Source organism: Oncorhynchus gorbuscha, linkage group LG22, assembly GCF_021184085.1.
Source record: "Oncorhynchus gorbuscha isolate QuinsamMale2020 ecotype Even-year linkage group LG22, OgorEven_v1.0, whole genome shotgun sequence".
Classification (NCBI taxonomy): Eukaryota; Metazoa; Chordata; class Actinopteri; order Salmoniformes; family Salmonidae; genus Oncorhynchus; species Oncorhynchus gorbuscha.
This window is the reverse complement of record NC_060194.1, coordinates 9,207,487-9,231,516: the sequence shown is the minus strand read 5'-3', so window position 1 is coordinate 9,231,516 and position 24,030 is coordinate 9,207,487. Positions and strand designations below refer to the sequence as shown.

At 41.8% G+C, this 24,030-nt stretch overlaps 2 protein-coding genes across 2 annotated transcripts in view; both read left to right on the top strand.

Moving 5' to 3' along the window:
* The window catches only part of LOC124009624 (probable G-protein coupled receptor 158), a 100,519-nt gene that overhangs the window by 23,702 nt on the left and 52,787 nt on the right, over positions 1-24,030 (top strand). The window lies entirely within an intron of this gene.
* LOC124009625 lies at positions 10,095-16,339 on the top strand. Its single transcript, XM_046321616.1, has 4 exons — positions 10,095-12,894; positions 13,075-14,506; positions 14,702-14,984; positions 15,080-16,339. The coding sequence occupies exons 2-4, from the start codon at positions 14,241-14,243 to the stop codon at positions 15,599-15,601; spliced, it is 1,071 nt and encodes a 356-aa protein (XP_046177572.1). The 5' UTR covers positions 10,095-12,894; positions 13,075-14,240; the 3' UTR covers positions 15,602-16,339.

The following is a 24,030-nucleotide window of genomic DNA, read 5'->3' as shown; positions in this document are numbered from 1 at the left end:
ACAAGAAAGGAACACAAATGCAAAAATGGAAGTTTTATATTTCAACATGACTCAATTCATGTCAAACAGCATACTGTAAGCACACATACAGTAAAAATGCAAACATACAGTAAATATATTTAGCATATGCTTTGGAACTAAATTAGGCCTATTTGTAACTACTTTACTGTATGTTAGATCAATTGAACGGAATAGATAAAGACATTTACATTTACATTTAAGTCATTTAGCAGACGCTCTTATCCAGAGCGACTTACAAATTGGTGCATTCACCTTATGACATCCAGTGGAACAACCACTTTACAATAGTGCATCTAAATATTTTAAGGGGGGTGAGAAGGATTACTTTATCCTATCCTAGGTATTCCTTAAAGAGGTGGGGTTTCAGGTGTCTCCGGAAGGTGGTGATTGACTCCGCTGTCCTGGCGTCGTGAGGGAGTTTGTTCCACCATTGGGGAGCCAGAGCAGCGAACAGTTTTGACTGAGCTGAGCGGGAACTGTACTTCCTCAGTGGTAGGGAGGCGAGCAGGCCAGAGGTGGATGAACGCAGTGCCCTTATTTGGGTGTAGGGCCTGATCAGAGCCTGGAGGTACTGAGGTGCCGTTCCCCTCACAGCTCCGTAGGCAAGCACCATGGTCTTGTAGCGGATGCGAGCTTCAACTGGAAGCCAGTGGAGAGAGCGGAGGAGCGGGGTGACGTGAGAGAACTTGGGAAGGTTGAACACTAGACGGGCTGCGGCGTTCTGGATGAGTTGTAGGGGTTTAATGGCACAGGCAGGGAGCCCAGCCAACAGCGAGTTGCAGTAATCCAGACGGGAGATGACAAGTGCCTGGATTAGGACCTGCGCCGCTTCCTGTGTGAGGCAGGGTCGTACTCTGCGGATGTTGTAGAGCATGAACCTACAGGAACGGGCCACCGCCTTGATGTTAGTTGAGAACGACAGTTTGTTGTCCAGGATCACGCCAAGGTTCTTAGCGCTCTGGGAGGAGGACACAATGGAGTTGTCAACCGTGATGGCGAGATCATGGAACGGGCAGTCCTTCCCGGGAGGAAGAGCAGCTCCGTCTTGCCGAAGTTCAGCTTGAGGTGGTGATCCGTCATCCACACTGATATGTCTGCCAAACATGCAGAGATGCGATTCGCCACCTGGTCATCAGAAGGGGGAAAGGAGAAGATTAATTGTGTGTCGTCTGCATAGCAATGATAGGAGAGACCATGTGAGGTTATGACAGAGCCAAGTGACTTGGTGTATAGCGAGAATAGGAGAGGGCCTAGAACAGAGCCCTGGGGGACACCAGTGGTGAGAGCGCGTGGTGAGGAGACAGATTCTCGCCACGCCACCTGGTAGGAGCGACCTGTCAGGTAGGACGCAATCAAGCGTGGGCCGCGCCGGAGATGCCCAACTCGGAGAGGGTGGAGAGGAGGATCTGATGGTTCACAGTATCGAAGGCAGCCGATAGGTCTAGAAGGATGAGAGCAGAGGAGAGAGGTTAGCTTTAGCGGTGCGGAGCGCCTCCGTGATACAGAGAAGAGCAGTCTCAGTTGAATGACTAGTCTTGAAACCTGACTGATTTGGATCAAGAAGGTCATTCTGAGAGAGATAGCGGGAGAGCTGACCAAGGACGGCACGTTCAAGAGTTTTGGAGAGAAAAGAAAGAAGGGATACTGGTCTGTAGTTGTTGACATCGGAGGGATCGAGTGTAGGTTTTTTCAGAAGGGGTGCAACTCTCGCTCTCTTGAAGACGGAAGGGACGTAGCCAGCGGTCAGGGATAAGTTGATGAGCGAGGTGAGGTAAGGGAGAAGGTCTCCGGAAATGGTCTGGAGAAGAGAGGAGGGGATAGGGTCGAGCGGGCAGGTTGTTGGGCGGCCGGCCGTCACAAGACGCAAGATTTCATCTGGAGAGAGAGGGGAGAAAGAGGTCAGAGCACAGGGTAGGGCAGTGTGAGCAGAACCAGCGGTGTTGTTTGACTTAGCAAACGAGGATCGGATGTCGTCGATCTTCTTTTCAAAATGGTTGACGAAGTCATCTGCAGAGAGGGAGGAGGGGGGAGGAGGATTCAGGAGGGAGGAGAATGTGGCAAAGAGCTTCCTAGGGTTAGAGGCAGATGCTTAGAGTGGTAGAAAGTGGCTTTAGCAGCAGAGACAGAGGAGGAAAATGTAGAGAGGAGGGAGTGAAAGGATGCCAGGTCCGCAGGGAGGCGAGTTTTCCTCCATTTCCGCTCGGCCTTCCGGAGCCCTGTTCTGTGAGCTCGCATTGAGTCGTCAAGCCACGGAGCGGGAGGGGAGGACCGAGCCGGCCTGGAAGATAGGGGACATAGAGAGTCAAAGGATGCAGAAAGGGAGGAGAGGAGGGTTGAGGAGGCAGAATCAGGAGATAGGTTGGAGAAGGTTTGAGCAGAGGGAAGAGATGATAGGATGGAAGAGGAGAGAGTAGCGGGGGAGAGAGAGCGAAGGTTGGGACGGTTGGGATAAAGAAACTGTCAAAACACAGTAAAAATCTAAATCATAAGTCAAGACACAAATACTCCATTGCTAAAACAATATCATTCATGCATGTTGTTTTTGTCTGGCCACAGATCTTTAGCAACATCACAGGCGATATTCTCCTTGGCCAAACAGAAGGAGAAATATCTTCTGGCATGACGCATCCACCCCTGACAGGACTCTGTTGAAATGTCACCACAGAAGGGCATTACTTTCATGGGGTTTGCGATCATACACCTTCCACCGCCATGCTGAAAACAACTTTTCAAAGGGTTTGAGAAATGGAGAATTGTAAACCTGGGATGGTGATGGAACCAGTTGCGGACCTGAGCAGCCCGGTAGAAACTCACGTTGTCCCAAATTAGAACATAGAGTACATTTGCTGCTCAGGATCACCTGGACCTCTCTGCACTGACTTTAAAAAAACTGTCATGTAAGGTGTTCAGGGCATTAAAGAGATTGGCAGTGTTGTATGGTCCAAGGGTGGCATGGAGGTGGAGGATCCTATTTTGGCTCATAGCTGTGCATACATTTCCCCTGCACTGGACAGGTACCTCAATGATGGTGCATTGACGAATGATGTTCCTTCCCCTCCTCCTCATCTTCGCTAAATTGAATCCAGCCTCATCTATGAATATGAGGTACCTGACCAACGCAGAGGGAACTCCATGATTATCAGAAATTACAGTAAATACTGTAATTGCTGTATAGTAAAGTTCACTGGCAACATCAATGAGTCTGTAATGTTTAAAGAGTGTAATACTACTTACTTGCACATGCACATATTCGTACCATTTGTGCTTCACTCTTTGGGAATTCCTTAAATGGGACTGTAGATTTGCTTCGTCCGGAGATGGTGTTTCTTAAGGATACGGGGCTATAAGCTCACTCTGATGTTATGGAAGATGGCAGGGTTTTTAATAATCTGTTGTTGGATTTCCCACAGTCTTAATGGCATTATTTTCAACTTCCATTTTCCCAATGGTGGCCTCCTGTTCATCTGTAAATAGACATGTTCTAACACCACGTGGTGGTCATCTTTCAGTTGTACAAAAACAAAATAGCATACAGTACAGTAAACACTATGGTAATATAGTATACAAGATAAACATGTTAGAAAGTAATATAACTCCCAATTTCGTACAGTAATGCATGAAACATTTACTTTGTTGCCCCTTACAGTATGTATTAGAATATACAGTCTTTACTGTGCTTTATGTTGTACTACTGTTAAGTAGTGAAAGTAGTAGATAGATCCAATGAATGCAGTACATACCTATTCTCATTTTGGAATGGATGCTACGGTGAAGCGGCTCAGATTGGCCTGCACTCTCTGCCCACCCTCTCAAGGTCAAACCATGGTTGGCCACATGGTCCACCACAGCTGCCCAAATTTCATCAGAGAGTACTCTCCTTGTACATGGTCTTCCTCCACCTCTACCTCTCAGCCAAGTTTGCTTCCATTGTTCTCCAAACACAGGAGTACTCACCTGTGGCATTTTTATCCATACCAAAGGTCTGATTGCAAAGTGAACATTTATGCAATTAGTGTTTGTACATGTGAAAGTGATCAATTGGTAATTGAGCTTAGTTTGTTGAACAGTGTTGCTTTTCATTTGCACACAATAGATTTGTGGTTGTGCCAAAGGTAGAGAATTGTGTGTTGTGTTTTGCCAAATGTTTCTTATAAAATTGCAATCTGAGTGTAAAGCAAAACGTGTGCCAGTATTATTGCAGATTTGGTGTATGGTTCTGCTAAATGAGTTACAGGTTTGGGTCATTGTGCCTCATGGACCAGTTTTAGTGTGTAAACAATTGGGAAAAACTGTAACACTGATTTTTAAATTCTTATGGAAAAAGGAAACCCCCCAGAGTTAAACTCAATACTTTGTGCAGACCATATTAAACACCAGTTCTGATCCACTGGCTTGGAGGCAAATAGAAGAAAACTCTCTTCATTCCATGTCACCAGGCAACCGTGCCTTATCACCACCCAAAGCATTTAGTAGCTCCATAAATAATCCCTTTATAAAACATTACCTTATTGACAGAAGTTCGCACGCTGACTGGAGGAAATAAATCAGTATATAAGCGAACTCCATTTCATGGAAATCCTATTTTACCAAAAACCTTAAGAGATGGTATCACTCTTTTCTGGTTCAAGAAAGGTACAGTATAAGGTCAATTGGTCAATTATGTGAGGTTGGGGTGATGCTCTCTTTTCAAATATTGGCCTCAGGGTTCCAACTTCCCCAATCTCACTTTTCAAGTATTTACAGGTCAGACACTACATAGCTTTTCAACAGGGAAGAAGATTATAACCTTTGGCCTCAACTGCAGCTGACAAGCTGTGGCAGGATAGAATGGGGTGAAAGGCTTTATAGCATGCATATACTCTGGTCTACAGACCTTGATAGAAAATGAAGCCCTGAATGTATAATATAATAATAATAATATAATAATATATATAATAATATATGCCATTTAGCAGACGCTTTTATCCAAAGCGACTTACAGTCATGTGTGCATACATTCTATGTATGGGTGGTCCCGGGGATCGAACCCACTACCCTGGCGTTACAAGCGCCATGCTCTACCAACTGAGCTACAGAAGTTCTAAATGGCAAGACGACCTTGGCCTTATTATTGAAGAAGAGACGTGGGAGACACTTTTCTTAGATACCCAACAGTTGTCTTTTAGCACTAGGCATAGAATGATGCTGTTTAATTTGCTGCATAGGGTATACTTCACCCCAGAGAGGCTTCATAAGATTTACGCAAAATACTGAAAATACTGCCCTGTGTGAGACAGGTGGGAACCCTCGTAAATATGTTTTTGGCATGTCCAAAACTTGATGTATATTGGGAGGTCATATCTCACGTGACCTCTTTTGAATATTTCAATAATTCCTTCCCTGGTACTTTTAGGAGATGAGTCTCTATTGCCAACTAGAAATCAATATCAAGCTAAATTAGTTCAATTAGCAATTATAGCTGCTAATAAATGTATTGCTCTGAATTAGAACACTAATTCCCATGTGAAAGGATAACATACAATACACTGAAGAAACCTTATGTATTTATGGTGGTTTGGGGAGACTTCATAGACTTACTAGATTATGTAATTAGGGTTGACTTTGGATGTGGGGCTTTAAAACAGATCCTTTTTTATTGAATAATGTATATTTTTTAAATATATCTTTAAGTTAGCTAGGTTGATTTGTGTTAAGTAATAAATTATGTATCTAAAACCTTATTCATGTGTAAATACGACTTGATGACTGTGTTTATATAAATCTAATTGGTTTGTTTATGCATTTTTTCTCACTGCAATTTTTGTATGTAGGACTTTCTGTCGAGCTAGTACTGGGGGAATAGGGAAGGGAGCTAGCCCTACGTGCAGTTAGGATACTAGGGACTCGGGGAGGGGGATAGAGGAACTGGTTGTTCTTGTTGTATGTATATGGATGTTTATATTGGAACATTTTCAATAAACAGAATGTAAAGAAATAAGACAAAAATATAAGAATTAGGGTTACAAGTTAGGGTTAGGATTGATTTTAGGGGTTAGGGTGTTCTGGGGTTAGTGTTAGAGTTAAGGTTAGGTTAAGCATTTAGGGAAAATAGGATTTTGAATCGGAATTAATTGTTTGGTCCCCAACAAGGGTGTGTGTGTGTGTGTGTGTGTGTGTGTGTGTGTGTGTGTGTGTGTGTGTGTGTGTGTGTGTGTGTGTGTGTGTGTGTGTGTGTGTGTGTGATGTGTTGCAGCTCAATTCAATAGTGGGGTCGGGCTTGCTGTTCAGGCTTGCGTGGCATTGCCCTGGCTATATAATGTATTATAAATGCAGTGTAATGGATTGCAGCAAGAACACTGAATTATTGACCATGCTCTTTGTCTGTGTGCTCTAGGCTTCTCCCCTCTTGTGGGAGTTCCACTGAAGGAACATTCCAAGATTCCATGTATACCACCAACCTGTCAGGATGTGTTCTATTGTTCCATTTTTAACCTTCTAGAGTCTAACGGGGAGAGGGGTGTCTGTCTCATATCTAAGAGGTATAAGAAAGTTCAGGAATTGTTGTTGTTTTATACACCTATTTTTACACCTATTTATTTTAGGCACTAAACTATAGTACTTCCATATATACTTCCATGTATTTTTTAAACTTGTACCGGGGTACCTTCAGACGAGGCTTGTCTTTCCGTAGAGGGGTCATATTAGTGTGTAGCACAAACTGTTTGGATGCTACAGACAGAAGTTGGCAGATCTGCAATATTGTTGGGGTCATAGAGGCTAAACCGTTCGGACGCTACAGACGTTTTTGTGAGAAGACAGATTTTCAGGATGTCTCATGGTATGAACAACACCGCTGTATCTCTGTCACCTTTCACTGCCGATGCGGAGGTGTGACATCGTTGAATGCAATGCATGTGTGCTCAGCCCCTCCTGTACTCCCTGTTCACACATGACTGCGTGGCCAAGCACGGCTCCAACTCAGTCATCAAGTTTGCAGACGACACAACAGTAGTAGGCTTGATTACTAACAATGATGAGACAGCCTCCAGGGAGGAGGTGACGGCTGTGGGAGTGTGGTACCTGGAAAGCAACCTCTCACTCAACGTCAACAAAACAAAGGAGATGATCGTGGACTTCAGGAAACAGCAGAGGGTGCACCCCCTATCTACATTGACGGGACCGCAGTGGAGAAGGTGGAAAGCTTCAAGTTCCTTGGCTTACACATTACTGACAAGCTGAAATGGACCACCCACACAGACAGTGTGGTGAAGAAGGCGCAACAGATCCTTTTAAACCTCAGTCGACTGAGGAAATTTGTCTTGTCACCTAAAACGCTCACAAACTTTTACAGATGCTCAATTGAAAGCATCCTGTCGGGCTGTATCACCACCTGGTACCACAATTGGGTGGTGCAGTCTGCCCAACTCATTACCGGGAGCAAACTACCCACCCTCCAGGACACCTACAGCACCCAATGTTACTGGAAGGCCAAAAAGATCAACAAGGACATCAACCACCCGAGGCACTGCCTGTTCACCCTTCTATCATCCTTAAGGCGAGGTCAGTACAGGTGCATCAAAGCTGGGACCGAGACTGCAAAACAGCTTCTATCTCTAGTAGAGGTCGACCGATTAATCGTAATGGCCGATTAATTAGGGCCGATTTCAAGTTTTCATAACAATCGGAAATTGGTATTTTTGGATACCGATTTTTTTAAAGTTTTTTTTTTACACCTTTATTTAATCCTTATTTAACTAGGGAAGTCAGTTAAGAACACATCCTTATTTTGAATGACTGCCTAGGAACGGTGGGTTAACTCCCTCGTTCAAGGGCAGAATGACAGATTTTCACCTTGTCAGCTCGGGGGACCCAATCTTGCAACCTTACAGTTAACTAGTCCTTGTGCACTCCACAAGGAGACTGACTGCCTGTCACGTGAATGCAGTAAGCCAAGGTAAGTTGCTAGCTAGCATTAAACTTATCTTATAAAAACAATCAATCATAATCACTAGTTAACTACACATGGTTGATGATATTACTAGATATTATCTAGCGTGTCCTGTGTTGCATATAATCTGACTGAGCATACAAGCATATACATATCTAAGTATCTGACTGAGCGGTGGTAGGCAGAAGCAGGCACGTAAAACATTCATTCAAACAGCACTTTCGTGCGTTTTGCCAGCAGCTCTTCGTTGTGCGTCAAGCATTGCACTGTTTATGACTTCAAGCCTATCAACTCCCGAGATGAGGCTGGTGTAACCGAAGTGAAATTGCTAGCTAGAAATTGCTAGCTAGTTAGCTCGCGCTAATAAAAGTTTAAATCATTTCAAATTCCTTATTAAGCAAACCAGATGGCCCGATTTTTCTTTTTTTAAATTATTTACTGATAGCTAGGGAGACACACTCAGACACACTCACACACTCAGACATAATTTACAAACAGAGCATTTGTGTTTAGTGAGTCCGCCAGATTAGAGGCAGTAGGATGACCAGGTATGTTCTCTTGATAAGTGTGTGAATTGAACCATTTTCCTCTCCTGCTTTCAAAATGTAATGAGTACTTTTGGGTACCTGGTGAAATGTATGGAGTAAAAAGTACGTAATTTTCTTTCGGAATGTAGTGAAATAAACACAAACACATCTGGTGAACCAACACATCAAACATGGCCGGGAGAATCTCCTGGCACCTTACTTATTGGCTTAATACACCAACCAATCATCTCCCACAACACCTTCCCTTATAGGTCCGATATCTTGGTAATAAAGAGATTGTGTTTGTAACTCTTATTGGGATAGTGTTCCCCACAAGTGCGACACATATAAACCACAGATTTTAAGGGTGTAGTCTTTCTTCTTCTTCTCTGTGAGGCCATTCGCTAGCTAGCTATGTCTTTGCTAATTAGCTAGCTGGAAGGTAGGACCGATAGTTTTCTTCTCCCTTGAGGCCAGGGTGAATGTTTTCCAATAGATAGCACAGCCATAAAGTCAAGTGGCTACATCATAAATTTTTATTTTATTTTACATAAAGGCTAAGGGAGTTTTCACAGCTAAAACAAATAAAGATTAAAGACAAGTTTAAACCATACATTTAAAACAATGTAAATATATAAAGTTTCAAAAAGTCCAGCAATGCAATAACATTGAACATTACACAGGGCTGTGAATAGTGTAGCTTGTTCCTGAGGTGGTGGACAAATGTTTCTTGCCTCTCTGCCTGATGGAGGTATTTAATGTTGATTTCAACCTTTATAAGTAACAACAAATAAAGTAAGCAGGTCTGTTAGGATATGCATTTGTCACACCATCTGGATAAGGGCATGTCTGTTCTGCACGGAAATACTCTAAATGGGGAGATGAGGAAACTCCATTTTATTCTTACTATTATATTCCTCTTTATTTTACAAATCTCATGACTTGACCTATAGCTGTAGCTAGCTAGCTAACAATTGCTGTGAAGTCACCAAAATTATTTGCAATAACGATTGAGGTAGCTATGTCATCTAACTCAACACTTAAATGCTACAGACTAATTTAAATGTACAATAAATAAAGGTTAACTTACTCAGTTTTCTCTGTCCAGTGGCACCACAAGTCAGCATTTGATTTGCAAACCTCATCACCTGTGTGCACTGAATTAAAGTGTAATTACACTTAGATTTTTCCCAGACCTCCAAAGTGGTCCCTTGGTGTGGTTTAAGCATTGCTGTGAACACAAGAACAAAAAAGATTTGTTGTTCTGTTAAACTGTTGAAAAAATGCCTCCCGGGTGGCGCAGTGGTTAAGGGCGCTGTACTGCAGCGCCAGCTGTGCCACCAGCGACTCCTGTGGCGGGCCGGGCGCAGTGCGCGCTAACCAAGGTTGTCAGGTGCACGGTGTTTCCTCCGACACATTGGTGCAGCTGGCCTCCGGGTTGGATGCCTCTGTGTTAAGAAGCAGTGTGGCTTGGTTGGGTTGTGTATCGGAGGACACAAGACTTTCAACCTTCGTCTCTCCGGGAGCCCGCACGGGAGTTGTAGCGATGAGACAAGATAGTATCTACTAACTAAACAATTGGATACCATGAAATTGTGTAGAAAAAGGGGTAAAATTAAAATGGTAAAAAGTGTGGAAAAAATGGGGGAATAAATAAATAAGGAAAATCTGAAACCTGGAAAAACAAAACCGCCAAAGCTGAAAAAAAATGGAATTAAGTTTTTTTAAAGGCCCTAACAATGTTTTTTTTTGAGCGGGTGTCATCCTGCAGCACAGCATTTTGGGGAAAGTTGAGGTCTGGTCCAATATTGCCTAGGTTGGGCCATCATAGAAATGTTAAAGAGTAATATAATATAAAATAATATATGCCATTTACCAGACGATTTTATCCAAAGCAAGTTACAGTTATGCGTGCATACATCAGAGTAAATTGGCACCCGCAAACCATTTCTCAAGCACAGACTTTCACTTTGTGGAGCACTGAAAAATACCCATAGCTATTCTGAATGCTCTGTGTCCTTCTCTTTGAAGAAAATTGATTAGTCACCATAGCGCTTGTCTCCAGTAGACTGGAATCCATGGTTACGGAGCTCAAGGTGATTGTAATACCACAGCGAGTCAAGTCATAATCATGCCTGGCGATCTCTTATGAGCTCATTTGAAAGAGGGAAACAGTTATTACAGTAGGGATCGATATGGAACCGTATAAATCTGTCAGTCAGGTACTTGGTAAGTGATTCTAAATCACATTAGTGTTTCACATTGTTCAGGCGGGGCACCCTACGAAAGGGTTAGCTGTTGATTTTGGGGTTTTGTGCTCTAGCTGGAAAATAATTAAGGATGAACACGATCACATAGGTGATATTAGTAAGCCTATGTCAAGCACAAAACCTGAGCTGGTTTAATTGTATCTGTTTTCAAAGCTCCCTGTCCTCTTCTCTTACTTGTTGTATTATCTTCTCTACTTTCCCCCATTCAGTATCTCAGTGCTTCTACCTATTCATGACTCATTGGCCCAATTCCCCCCTATTATCTCTATTATCCTACATTTGCAACATGGTTATCTGGTTGCAAACTGCCTTTTTGGTTGAGAAGACATAATAGAACCAGATTATAGCCAATTGGTCTCTGTATAAACCAGGTAACGACATATTTGTCATAGCAAGATCAAGACATCATGGGAAAGACGTCATAAAAAACGTTAACAAAATTTCCCTTTACAGTCTGACAATGTTGCAACCAGTTTTGCCCAATGGGATATTATTATCAGACCAACATGTTTGTTGAATAGCTATAGAAATCGTATGCAGGGCTCATCAAGTCCCCAAAGACTACAAAGACCTCCTCAGGCGCTACCCAAGATACCTCCCTTAAAAGAGCGATTTGCTGCTCTATCCTGACGCAGGGGAGCTGTCATGGACCGACAAATAACCAAAATATTCCCTACACACAACGTGCAACTTTGTGCCAACTATTTTATGTGGTTATCTGGTTGTAACAGAGAGCTGTTGGTTATTCTGGTTGTCTGACGCCTTCTCAACCAGACAACCAGTTTACAACCAGAAAACGATGTCATTACATGACATGGTATGCCAAAAGTTCCCCGTAGGTTCAGTATCTGTGTGTGCCACAACCTGACTTGCTATCATCTGGACATTTTGTGTATGAACTTTTACTTGTGGTTCCATCCACACATCTACTACTTCATGCAGAGGAGCTGCTGTTGCCCTTTTCTCATTTGCCCCGAAACAGGGAGCATGCATAGGAAGTGCCTGTGTTAAGAAAACAAACACAAGCGCTCATGCATTATGGAGCCTCTGTTGTAAGGAAGTATGTTACAAAAGGACTGTAGCATATGTAATTAATGGGAGTTAAGAATGTTTTGAGTCTGTATTAGGTGTGTGTGTGTTTTCCCTGCAAATCCTCTGAAACCTGGCGATGGAGATAAACAGCTTCAAAGTGGTCGTTTTGCTTATGAGCATGAGCTGCTGTGACAGCTAAGGAGGGTAGTCCGCCTTCGACTCTCCTCCATTCCCCCCTTCCTCTATTCATCTGCAGTTTCTTCTCTCTCTTTCTCACTCCATCTTCATGGAGGCACTTACAGTTTTTCTCAATTGCTAAAACACTAAAACCCATTGGCTGAACAAAGTGCTCAGTTGCCTGGACTCATTTAGCTAATTATGCAGTCTGTTTTTAATACCTTAAACCATTTCACATGGTAAAACACAATTTGCAGATCTCACTTAGACTTTTCAGGATAGAATGGATAGAAGAAACAATGTCAGAGGACGAGGACGAGTGCGTATGGGAGGAGGGGGAGGAGGGCAAGAAAGAGGAAGAGGAGGATGAAGAAGAAGAAGAAGAGGAAGACAAAGATGGAAATATCTGATGAAATTCGAGCAACAGTTATAGATGTTCTTGTCCATGGACTGACAATGAGGGAAGCAGGACTTAGAGTGCAACCCAATTTGAGCCGATTTTCTGTGTCCACCATAGTAAGGACATTCAGAGAAGAGAACAGGTACAGTATACTACTGTATTTTTGTAATTGCAAATTTATTGTACTACACTATATGCAGCTGTTTCAATAGACATTTTTAAAGTTAATCACTGTATGTATTGTACTACATGAATATGTTTTGTAACTGCACAACTACTTTTTGTAGAATTGCAAGGCTGCCACATGCAGGTGGAAGGACAGCTATATTCAATCGGGAGCAAGAGGCCATTATAGTTAGCATGGTCCTTCAAGATAATGCAATACGACTCAGAGAAATCCAGGAACGAGTGATACAAAACATTATTTCCACAATTGACCGTATCCTCCATCGTAACAGGATGCGAATGAAACAAGTATACAGAGTACCTTTTGAGCGCAACTCACCAAGGGTGAAAGAACTGCGAGCTCAGTATGTGCAAGTAAGTGTACATTCAGAAATATTTACTGTAATTCAGATTGTCTACAGTACTATGTGAATGACATTACTCTTCAGTACATACAATGTATGTGAATCAGAAGCCTAATTGTACTCTACAGTATAGCACTGTCTCTGTACGACTTACAAAATCCTACATACAGTATATTTTATTCCTACACAGACAATATTTGACTTGGAGTCCTTGGACAGACCCCATGAGTTCATCTTTGTCATTGAAGCAGGCTTCAATCTAACAAAGAGGAGAAGGAGAGGCCCAAACATGATTGGACAGCGGACCATTGTTGAAGTCCCTGGTCAACGAGGTGGCAATGTTACAATCTGTGCTGCTATCAGCAACCATGGTGTTCGACATCACCATGTTACACTCGGGCCATATAACACCCAGCACCTTCTAAGATTTATTGCCAATCTAAGAGAGATTTTATTTGAGGAGCAGGGTCAAGAGCTAAATGAGAATCCCATTCCCACCTATGTGATAGTGTAGGACAATGTCAGTTTCCAACGAGCTGCTCAGGTAAGGGAATGGTTTAACATCAATGGGCAGTTTATGAACTTGTACCTCCCTCCATACTCGCCTTTCCATAATCCGATTGAGGAGTTTTTCTCCTCTTGGAGATGGAAAGTGTATGATAGACAACCCTACCACAGAGTAAATCTGCTGCAAGCCATGGATTTAGCCTGTAGTGATATAGGTGAGGAATCATGTCAGGGCTGGACATGGCACTCAAGAGGCTTCTTCCCCCGTCGCCTCAGGAGGGACAATATTGCTTGTGATGTCAACGAAGTGCTCTGGCCTGACCCAGCCCAAAGACAAGAAGAAGTACATTGATCACATGTTTACTCCTTTGATTTTTGTCCCTTTTGGGACAAATTGGGTTGTTATTGTATACTGTAGTACAGTGCATTGTAGGCTGTATATTGTACAATGGACAAATTGTATGGGCCTGAACATTGTGCTTTCCATTTATTACAGTTTTTTTCCAATTGCTAACACACTAAAATGACATGCACAGCACAATTATTTAAACTGACACACAGAGAGCAAAACCTCTTCTCAAGTCTCCAAAAGTCTAAACACATTTTCTGCTTTACACACATTTTGCAATTCAAAATGGCACTTTTTAAATGCACTGCACACAGTTCTCTGCATAAGACACAACAATCTGACATAAAGTCACATGTTTGCCATTTCAAAACACTGCCATTCAAAATTACACTACATGGGCTAACTGGCCAAACACCTCAATGGTTAATTGTTACCACTTCAATCAGGAAGTAAGCACTATGTAAAGACCACAGGTGAGCACCTTTTGTTTTACAACAACAATGGAAGCCGTTGCAGAGAGAGAAAGAGAAAGAGGGAGGGTGAGAATGAGAGGGGGAGGGGGAGGAAGAGTGAGAGGTATGGGTAGAGCTGGTAGAGGAGTTCATTGCCAAAGAAGACAACATCTTTCAAATGAAATCAGAGCAACCGTAGTTGATCATGTCATCAACCATGGGCTGACAATGCGAGAGGCTGGACAGAGAGTGCAGCCCAACTTGAGCCGTTTTACTGTCGCCTCTGTCATCCGGACATTTAGACTAGAGTACAGGTATGTAACCAAAATTTATTTCACACTATGTAGTACACCCCATGTCATAGTGTATCAGTTGGGTGACACCTGTTTACTTCATGAATGGCTGATGTCATACACTAACTGCACAAACTTCCTGTAGAATTTACTCTACTGTGGGGGAAATATCTTTAGGCTGCATTGTCCAAGCCCTATTTTTTTGTTTTTCTAAAGGACTGAGAGATGCAACCATGGTAGAGGAATAGGCCAAATGTTCACCGGGGTACAGGAAGCTAACATTGTAAACTTGGTTTTGGAAAATAATGAAATCAGATTACGAGATATTCAAAGCCACATCATCCAAGACAACACCATATTCAACAACATTCAACGAGTCAGTCTGTCCACATTGGCTCGCATTCTCACGCGAAACCAAATCAGAATGAAACAACTTTATAAGGTGCCGTTTGAGAGAAACTCTCAAAGAAACAAAGAGTTCAGACGAGCATATGTGGATGTAAGTACAATATTGACTGCAGTACACTACACGCAACATTGTTTCCCAGTGTACTGGATAACACCATATTGACTGCTTTTGTTCTTTGTTTTCAGGGAGTACTGGAAATGGATGCTCATGCAATCCCACATGAGTTCATCTGTATAGATGAGGCTGGGTTCAACCTAGCAAAGACCAGAAGAAGGGGGAGAAACGTCATTGGCCACAAAGCCATTATAGATGTTCCTGGCCAACGTGGTGGGAACATCACAATGTGCGCTGCCATCTCCAACGTGGTCCAAGGTGTCCTCCACCGTCATGCCAACCTTGGACCATACAACACAGCCCATATTATCACATTTCTGGACAGACTCCACAACATTGTCATACCACCAGAGCGTATGAATGATGCAGATCATCAAAGAACCCGGTACGTTGTAGTATGGGACAACATGAGCTTTCATCGTGCAGCCCCAGTCCAAAACTGGTTTGCTGACCTCCCACCATTTCTCATGCAATTACCTCCCACCATACTCACCATTTCTGAACCCCATAGAAGAGTTGTTTTCGGCATGGCGGTGGAAGGTATACGACCGGCAGCCCTTTGTGCTCATGCCTCTTGTGCAGGCTATGGATGAGGCATGTGATGAGATTGATGTGGGTGCGATTCAGGGATAGATAAGGCACTCAAGGCACTTCTTCACTCGATGTCTGGCAAGGGAAGATATTGCCTGTGATGTGGACGAGGCGTTGTGGCCAGACCCAGCTGTGCGGCAAGATGCTGCCTCTTTTTTTCTATATATTTTTTCTGCAATTTTCAGTTTACTGTTTTTTTGTGAGCATATTTTTGTTCAGTCCAATGTAAATATATCTGCTGTGCATATGTTGCACTGACTTGTTTGGTTTAAAAATTGTAAAAAATGTAGGTGTATCTGCAAATATTTCTGTGTATCTGAAGATTTTCTACAATTTGAACTATTTTAGTATTATGGCAAAGCATACTAAAGATGAGAGTGCTTTTCATTATGCCCAACAGTGTGTAGTTGGTTAGACAAAAATCTGGTAATATGAATGAAGTGTGTGCCATTTCGTGCAAACGTTTGATTTTGATAATGCTATATGTAGTTTTGGTTGCAGTGCTTCATTTTGCAGGATATATGAGGTATTTTGCAGTTTGAGTGTGTGGTTTTGTGAATTGTGTTAAGTATTTTGATAAAACCAGCCTAGTTTGCAAAATTGTGTCTTAGCGATTGGGAAAAACTGTTAACAGTACTGACTGCTCAATAGATTTTGACTGGTTGCAGGTTCATATGAACAAAGAACAAGAATTACAGTATCACAGAGACAAAGGACAAGTTTGTGAGATGCAGGGTACAGTACTGTAAAAATAGGGGTACAAGGGGTGGAAGAACAAAAAAACATAATTGCAAAGAGCAAAGCAGAGTAGTAATTTCTGATCAATTTTGAGCTACTATGATAGAACATGTTTTCATTCATCAAAAGACAATGAAGGAAAAATATTATATTTTAGATTAAAAATGAGAATTGTATGTTTTGAATTGTATGTTTTGAACAATGTGTTTTCTATTTTTCGGTGTATTGTTTACTGACTGCTTGAGAGTGTATATCATTTTGATCACTTTGTTTATGATTTTAGAGCAGTGTTTGATTTTGAACACAGGTAAAACTGTTTTGAGGCGAATGTTTCATTTTGCGAGAGGAGTCAGAGGTTATGTAAATAGTGCTTGAAGATGAGGTTTTGTGTTTAATGTTTTCAGGAAATGAAGCAAGGTTTCAGAAATTGTGTTTTAGCAATTGAGAAAAACTGTAACACTTCAGAGAAGCCCAGAGACAGAATCTTCAAGTCATTTCCTTACCCGTTAATACCTCATTCTCTTTGTTTCTCTCTCCCTTCATTTTGCATCATCATGGTGACACTTTTTGTCTTGAAAGTCTAATATCTTGAAAACTTGACTGCTGACATGAAAAATGTTTTCGGACTGTATCAACAGTGGACTAATGATAAAATAAAATACATTTATGGTTTGCTTTGCAGTCTCAACCTTGTCTCAGCGCAACAACAGGAGAAGGCGCAATGTAAATATTTATGTTTCTACCTAGCTGCCTCCTTCACTTCCCTTATCATCCCTCGCTCAAGATGAGAGGAGAGTAGTGGATATTGACAAAAAAATATTGTGGCAAAGAAATAAACAAAACCTTTCTCGTTGTGACGTACGTGCCTGCAATGTACCATCACTAAAATACTCATGTTTTGTCATGTGTTCCACCACAATCAAAAGAAGTGCATCACTGACCCTGTCTGTTTTCTTTTGTTGTACTTTTCACTTTGGTGACTCATCATCTTGACTTCTTTCAAATTGAAATGTCAGATTCTACGAGTCATCCTATTATGTGCTGGAGAATAAAATAAGAATTGGCTGCCTTGCTGTGAATATTCACAAACCATAGGCTCAATGTCGCATTATTCTATCAAAGTTGTCATAAGGATTACTTCAAATCTTTCTGTTAAAATCATCTTAATGCACAATGTTATCACTCAGAATTCAAGTTGAGGTCATTTTCGATTACATAAAGCACAAAGGCTGTACTCTATACTGTTGGGGCCTTTCAGTCTGAGAACCACACAGGTTGTGTTTTATTTATCACCACAGCAGAATGGTCCAGTGAATGCAGTTCTAAAGCTGAACAGTCTCTGGATGTGTGTGCTGGCTCCGACAGAGTAGCATAGTTCCAGGCAGGCACGAACATCCATCCCCATTTTATCTCCAACAGATAAAAAAAACTGGCAAGCGGAGGAAAAAGCAAAGAGACAAAAATAGAGTTCTGTCAGAGTCCCCTCGTATCTCATCTTTCCAGAGGGAGTTTCAAACAAAAAAAGTTGGCTGCTTTGGTATGGCAAACCTTTATTTGGGAATTTGTATTTTTCCCTGTTAAAGTAAACCAACAAAAAGGCCTCCATAGCCTATTCTGGCTGAAGCCACTGAAGTCTCAAGCTGCCTGTTCATCAACCGTAATGAAGATGGTACATTCACAGATGCTCATTATGAAATGCCAAATTGCATTTCCGGTTGACTGTGATAGAATTTAACAGCTGGATGATAGGAAGCCCCAGCTATAGCCGTGGCTATAAGAACCCTTATGAAACACATGGGGCTACCCTAACAGACTTGGAGAGTGAATTGAGTGAATTAACATTACCTCATCAAAGCTTTGTTGTTTATTAATTCCACTCATCCTCATACTACACATTCTCAGATGTCTTGAACACACCTTAAGGGATGTGACAAGATGGCAAATAAGCCTAGGATGGAATGCAGCCTTGCAAATAAGGCAAGGCTGCTCAAAGAGATGGTGGGAATTAATAAGCTCAAGACTTAAGTTTCAAATGACTTTCGGATATTGGACCTAGGCTACTTGCTTACATGCTGGCTACACCGGGCACGCGCATGCATCTGCGTACGCCATCACCCGCATGTTGATTTCGTCCATCCACACCAGATGCGATCAGGACACGCAGGTTGACATATCAAAACGAACTCTGAACCACTTATATTAATTTAGGGACAGGTCGAAACGCATGAAACATTCATGGCCATTTAGCTAGCTTGTCCTGGGATATAAACATTGGGTTGTTATTTTACCTGAAATGCACAAGGTCCTCTACTCCGACAATTAATCCACAGATAAAAGAGTCAACCTAGTTAGTTTCTAGTAATCTCTCCTCCTTCAACCAACTGGACTGGAGTGTGGACCTCAGCTCATCTTTCAATCACCCACGTGGGTATATGCTCCTAAAAACCAATAATGAGATGGGAGAGGCAGGACTTGCAGCACATCAAGTGTCAAAAATAGAACCATGTTTTATTTTAGCGTCTGGCTACGCAGATGCTAGTTGACGTGCCCAAGCAGTTTGGATGTAATTATGGAATAACATGTATGTGTACATTTATTTTGCCACGCTCGTAACGCGAGCAGTGTGGTCAGCATGTTAGAAGCTAAAAACGAGTAAAAACTAAAGGGAGCATAAATGACTTTGTGTTACTGATGTTTTACGGTGTTAAACAGACTGAAACTGGCGGATTAAGAACTGTTTTCTGGCAGGACTGGGATAATGGTGTTATAATTGGTCCTTTGACATTTCGCCGGTGTACACCTCTGACAATGAGCTTTTGGGTGATGATAAATTGGCAATGAAATGCGTGCAACTCCCAGTTACTTACCCTGAGATGAAAAGCCACTATTGATCTGCATGAGTGTTACCACTGTGCAGGCTGAAGAACGATCTGTTGCCAACAGGAACAACTAAACCAACATTTTAGAGTGTATAAAAGACTTGATATTTTACCTACAAAGGTCCAAGCTTATTACAGTTTAATTAATGGCAAAAAAAAGATTACGACAGCAGTCTTCACTCACGTTTCATTATAGCCTATATTGTCAATTCACTTTGCAATTGGAAATTTTAACTTCTGGCAAATTGCATTCAGTTCTTCTACAATCCTATTATGCCATATTGTAAAAGCAAACGTATTCTCAATTACCTACTTGGATGAATAGGTAGTGAATAAGAATAAAAAATACCTTATGCCTGAATTTTTGGGGAAGGTCTGTCATTGTTAAGCCTTAGATACATATTGCCTCTCTTCACTTTCCTATTCTTTGGCTGTACTCCCCTGACAACAGACATGCTGGCAGGATAAGAGGGATTCAGCCTCACGGAAACATAATTTACTCCTAATCTAATGTCTGCAGCTCTGCGGCTGCCACAGCAATATTAAAGAGGCTGTCAACAGAACACCAGCTTATCCTAATTGTCTTGGGCCTCCTGGACCTGACTGTGTGGGGCTCAGTGACCACCCACTAGTGCCCATGGTGGATAACAGAGGCTCGTCTGTCTTATAAAACACAAATGTCAACGTCTGTTTTCCTCTCTGTGTCCGCTTTATAACCTCTTCCATTGCCATTCCATTATGTCCTCTTCCGTTTGAAGTGATTTGCATGTGATGGGAAAGGACTCTTTTCCAGATGTACAGTTCTCTCAGTGTTTGAGGAGTTTATCATTGCATGTATAGCTAAAACATCACCAAATGAGACCCTTAATTAGCCATTTAATTAAGCACAGGTTATGAGGAAGAATGGCTATATATTCCCTTCAGGGAGTTTTCAGTTCACCACCTTCTCATCACCACATTCTTGATGGGATTCTCCTCAGGCTAGAGAAAAGTCTGCTCCCAGAAAACCAACATCGAGTCCTATTTACCGCACACTGTAGTGGTTTGCAGTAGGTGACCATCTAATAGTGGCTAAATTCTTCCTGTCTCATACACCAATAGAGTTTCCAGAGAGTCTAGAGACCAAGGCCTTTCTTCTCAGACATATTTCAGTGTGAGGCTGCAGTCTGCAGAACCCCTGGGGAAAGAGTGATTGCTTTCACGGTTTAATGATCTCAGGGATATTTTCAGATTTTGGAGGAACAGCGTGTTCTCTCTCCCCTAGCGTCCTGTTTACCGCTTTCTTGCCCAAAGTTGCATTCAGAGAAAACTAACATTGGACAGAGAGACTAGCGACTCTTTCTCAGGAAGCCCACAAACCACACAAAACAATCTATTAAATTTGACCTCAAGAAACACAAAACCTTGCAGAGAAACTCCCTCTGCGAGGTGGGGATTTTATTTTCATTATCTTGGAGCTTTACCTCCAAAAATGTCTTACTTGGTCCTTTTCATCTCGCTTTGGGGTAACTAAAGCCACCACAAGGTTGTCCATTTCAAACTGTCATTTTAGTCTTGTACTGAACATCAGGTTATGTGCATCACTACCACATCATTACCACATATTGTTTTTGTCCAATTAGGATTCAATACAACGATAATGTCGAGGTATGGTCCCAATGCATTCTGAGGGCATGTCCCAGCCAACTGATACATGATCTCTTGACGAAAGATACGACTATTGAATCCTCCACTCTAAAACGTTCTAAACCTATACCTCAGCGCTTCCCAAACTTGGTCCTCGAGACCCCAAGCGGTGCACGTTTTGGTTTTCGCCCTAAAACTACAGTACACAGCTGATTCAAATGATCAAAGCTTGATGATTAGTTGATTATTTGCATCAGCTGTGTAATGCTAGGGCGGAAAAAATGTGGGTGTCTGAGTTTGGAAACCCTGCTATAGCTGAAGCTGAAATGATTGCAACATGCGACTTTCACCCTATTAATGTCTATTGTTACATGCTGCAACTCTAACTCACTTCTCACCCTGCCTTCCCTTTCCCCCAGGGAGTGTTTGCACAATCTATTTCAGTGTAATGATACTCATTTTTGAAGACACAAGCTCAAGTACATAGTACAAATATTATGAAAATACAAAATAGTGGGGCAATAGGTCTTGAAATTACTGAAATGCTTTCTAAATATATTAACAATCAAATAATAAATGACTTCGTACTTAGTGGAAGTAAAATATTGTCACTATTTTAAAACTGTCAACAGAGGTACCATTCAAATGTGTGCAGACTCATTATAACTTCAACTTTAAGCACACAGTGATTTCGTCCATCTGTGTCCAAGATAAAGTGGTCTTCTTTCAATTCTATGAAATGTTAAGACCTCTAAATCGGGTTGAGAATATCACAGCGAGATGAATGGCTGGACTTGCTACACTGTCATCATTCATTTGCTGTCTCGCAAGCTGGGCTCACTCACTTAGAGGAAGAGAATCTATTTGTGCTAGGATAGGCTAGAAAATGTGACACGTCACTTCCTATGCAAATATGGGGTCTGAAACCTGACACTTCAAGTCAGCTCCTTAGAGAGTGGAAACAGAGCGTAGACAGATGGGTCTTTTTGGCATTATAAGGCATGGGAATGTACACCAAAATGTTAGTCGGAACCGGTCCAGAACTGCTCAAAGTCCCCGATATGGGGGACTTTAATGTGCATGTCTGAAATGTAGACTTTCTTGCTGCACTTTGTAAGACCTTGCCCATTAACGAGCCACCAGTCTATTAAAGACCAGGGTTAAATATAAGAAAGTTGCTAAGAAGATGAGGGGCATAATGCAGATTCCAAAATCTATTTAGAGACAAGGTTAGACAGTTTTGGAATAAAGGTCAGAGTAAGTACCTGGCTACACATTATTCAAAGGGAAATTCCAAATGGCGTAACACAAAAGGGAATCCCCCTCTAATTTGCATATTGTCTGCATTTGGTTGACAGCACGCCACGGGAATATAGACTCAAGTTCTTTAAAGTCATTGTAAGATCCTAGTCTCATTCCAACAATTTTGACAATGAGGTGCATACACCAAGATTAATGTTAACTTTTCTGTTCTCCCTTGAAGTATTCTCATGGTTGAATTAAGATTTAATGGGTTGCGCTTTTCTTGACTGTTTCACAATAGCGTCTGCTAGCCCTGTCACATGTACGTGGTAATATGTGAAATAACATGTTACCAAAATAGCATGGGCACAATCACATATTAGTTCACTCTCCTTTTACAAGATAAAGGTGATATAATAAACTGTGACATATCTAAAGACTAATTCACACATTTTCGTAACTCCAGAAGAACAATGAGAGACCCTGGCACCTTTTAATTCCAGCCTGGAGCCAAGTCAGTATAAAAGACTTCCCTGATTAGTGATGTATGGAGAGGTACTGTTATTCACTGTTAAAGGAAAACTCTACTCAAAAACTATATGTTGGTATTTTTTAAATTAGTCCACTGTCAGCAGTCAAGTTTTCAAGATAGAAAAGTGTCACTTGGCACATCATCATGATGATGCAAAAAACTTGACTGCTGACAAACAAAACATTTTGGGGCGGTATCAACAGTGGACTAATGAAAAAATATATATATATCGTTTTTGAGTAGGTTTTTTCTTTATGAGCCTTGAGGCACAGTTTCAAACTCCCATGTCAATCTACTGTATCACACACATGGCACAACCAAGAACCACATCAACCCTTGTCACATGTGTATCGTTTAAATACACTGCAGGTGGCTAAAGAGATGAATTTGTGCTCTAGATGTACCCTTAACATGAGACACAGTGACAGATGTCATGTCACCGAGCACATACACAAGCTGTTATTTCAAATTGATTATAAATTCTTCCATTGACTTGGATAATCCCACACAATAAGCATACTTCCATGCGCTCCATGGCCCTTGGTGGGTGTTATCTTAATGAGTTTCTCCTTCAGAGCTAACGTAAGCACAAAATAAATCCATAATAAAGCTTTATTTACCCACACTCCCCTGCTGGGCGGAAGATGATATTAACATGCTTGTGCGCTCTCTGCAGATGTTGGAAGTTCATGCAGTCTGACTCTCGGAACCTCTTGGGAGATCAGTTCTTTGCCGCCTGCTCCAATAGTAGTAGCAGCTTGCCCATTAACTCGTTTCGCTTAGTTTTCAACACACCCAGTTATTCAGATCGATGCCCTTTTCAAATCAACCGTTCCTCATTTTCGGGATCCAATTTCTGACACCAATATGCAACGAATACAGTTGTAAACTATTTATCCCAGTAAATGTACAGTATTTGTCAGATAATGTAACAACGGCGTGTTCAGGGGGTGGCCCAGGCCTTGCAAAATAAATATCAGCCCCTGCAGAGAAGCATGAGATTGAACTTCACTCAACTTTCTGGAGTTTTCCCCATTAGTTGACAGTCTCAACGTATCCCTTTACTGTGGCAATTGTGATCGAATCAATACAATATTAGCCACTTTCAATGCAACATACCGAAGCGAATCAAACTATGCAAGACTTGGTATGCTAAAGGACAAGCGGATAAACAGGTTAATGTCAAACCCTGCATGTATTTTTCAACTCTCATGCAATGTAGGCCTACAGTACATTGAACACCACACATTGACTGCTACTGTAGGCTGAACAATAGAACAGCTATTTCCATGTTAAAATGTTATGGGAGGCATTTTCCATTGTTTTTGATGGTAGGTCCTACATTGTGGTCAAATAGCCACAGTAGCCTACTTGACCACTGTTAAAACTAATTTAAAGATGTTACAGCGCCAGT

What these genes read in the sequence shown, in the direction of transcription:
- LOC124009625 (XM_046321616.1), top strand. Translation starts at nt 14,241, where the DNA reads ATGGAAGCCGTTGCAGAGAGAGAAAGAGAAAGAGGGAGGGTGAGAATG. An exon ending in ACATTTAGACTAGAGTACAG is followed by an intron (nt 14,507 to 14,701) that starts GTATGTAACCAA and finishes GTTTTTCTAAAG; the next exon opens with GACTGAGAGATGCAACCATG. An exon ending in TCAGACGAGCATATGTGGAT is followed by an intron (nt 14,985 to 15,079) that starts GTAAGTACAATA and finishes CTTTGTTTTCAG; the next exon opens with GGAGTACTGGAAATGGATGC.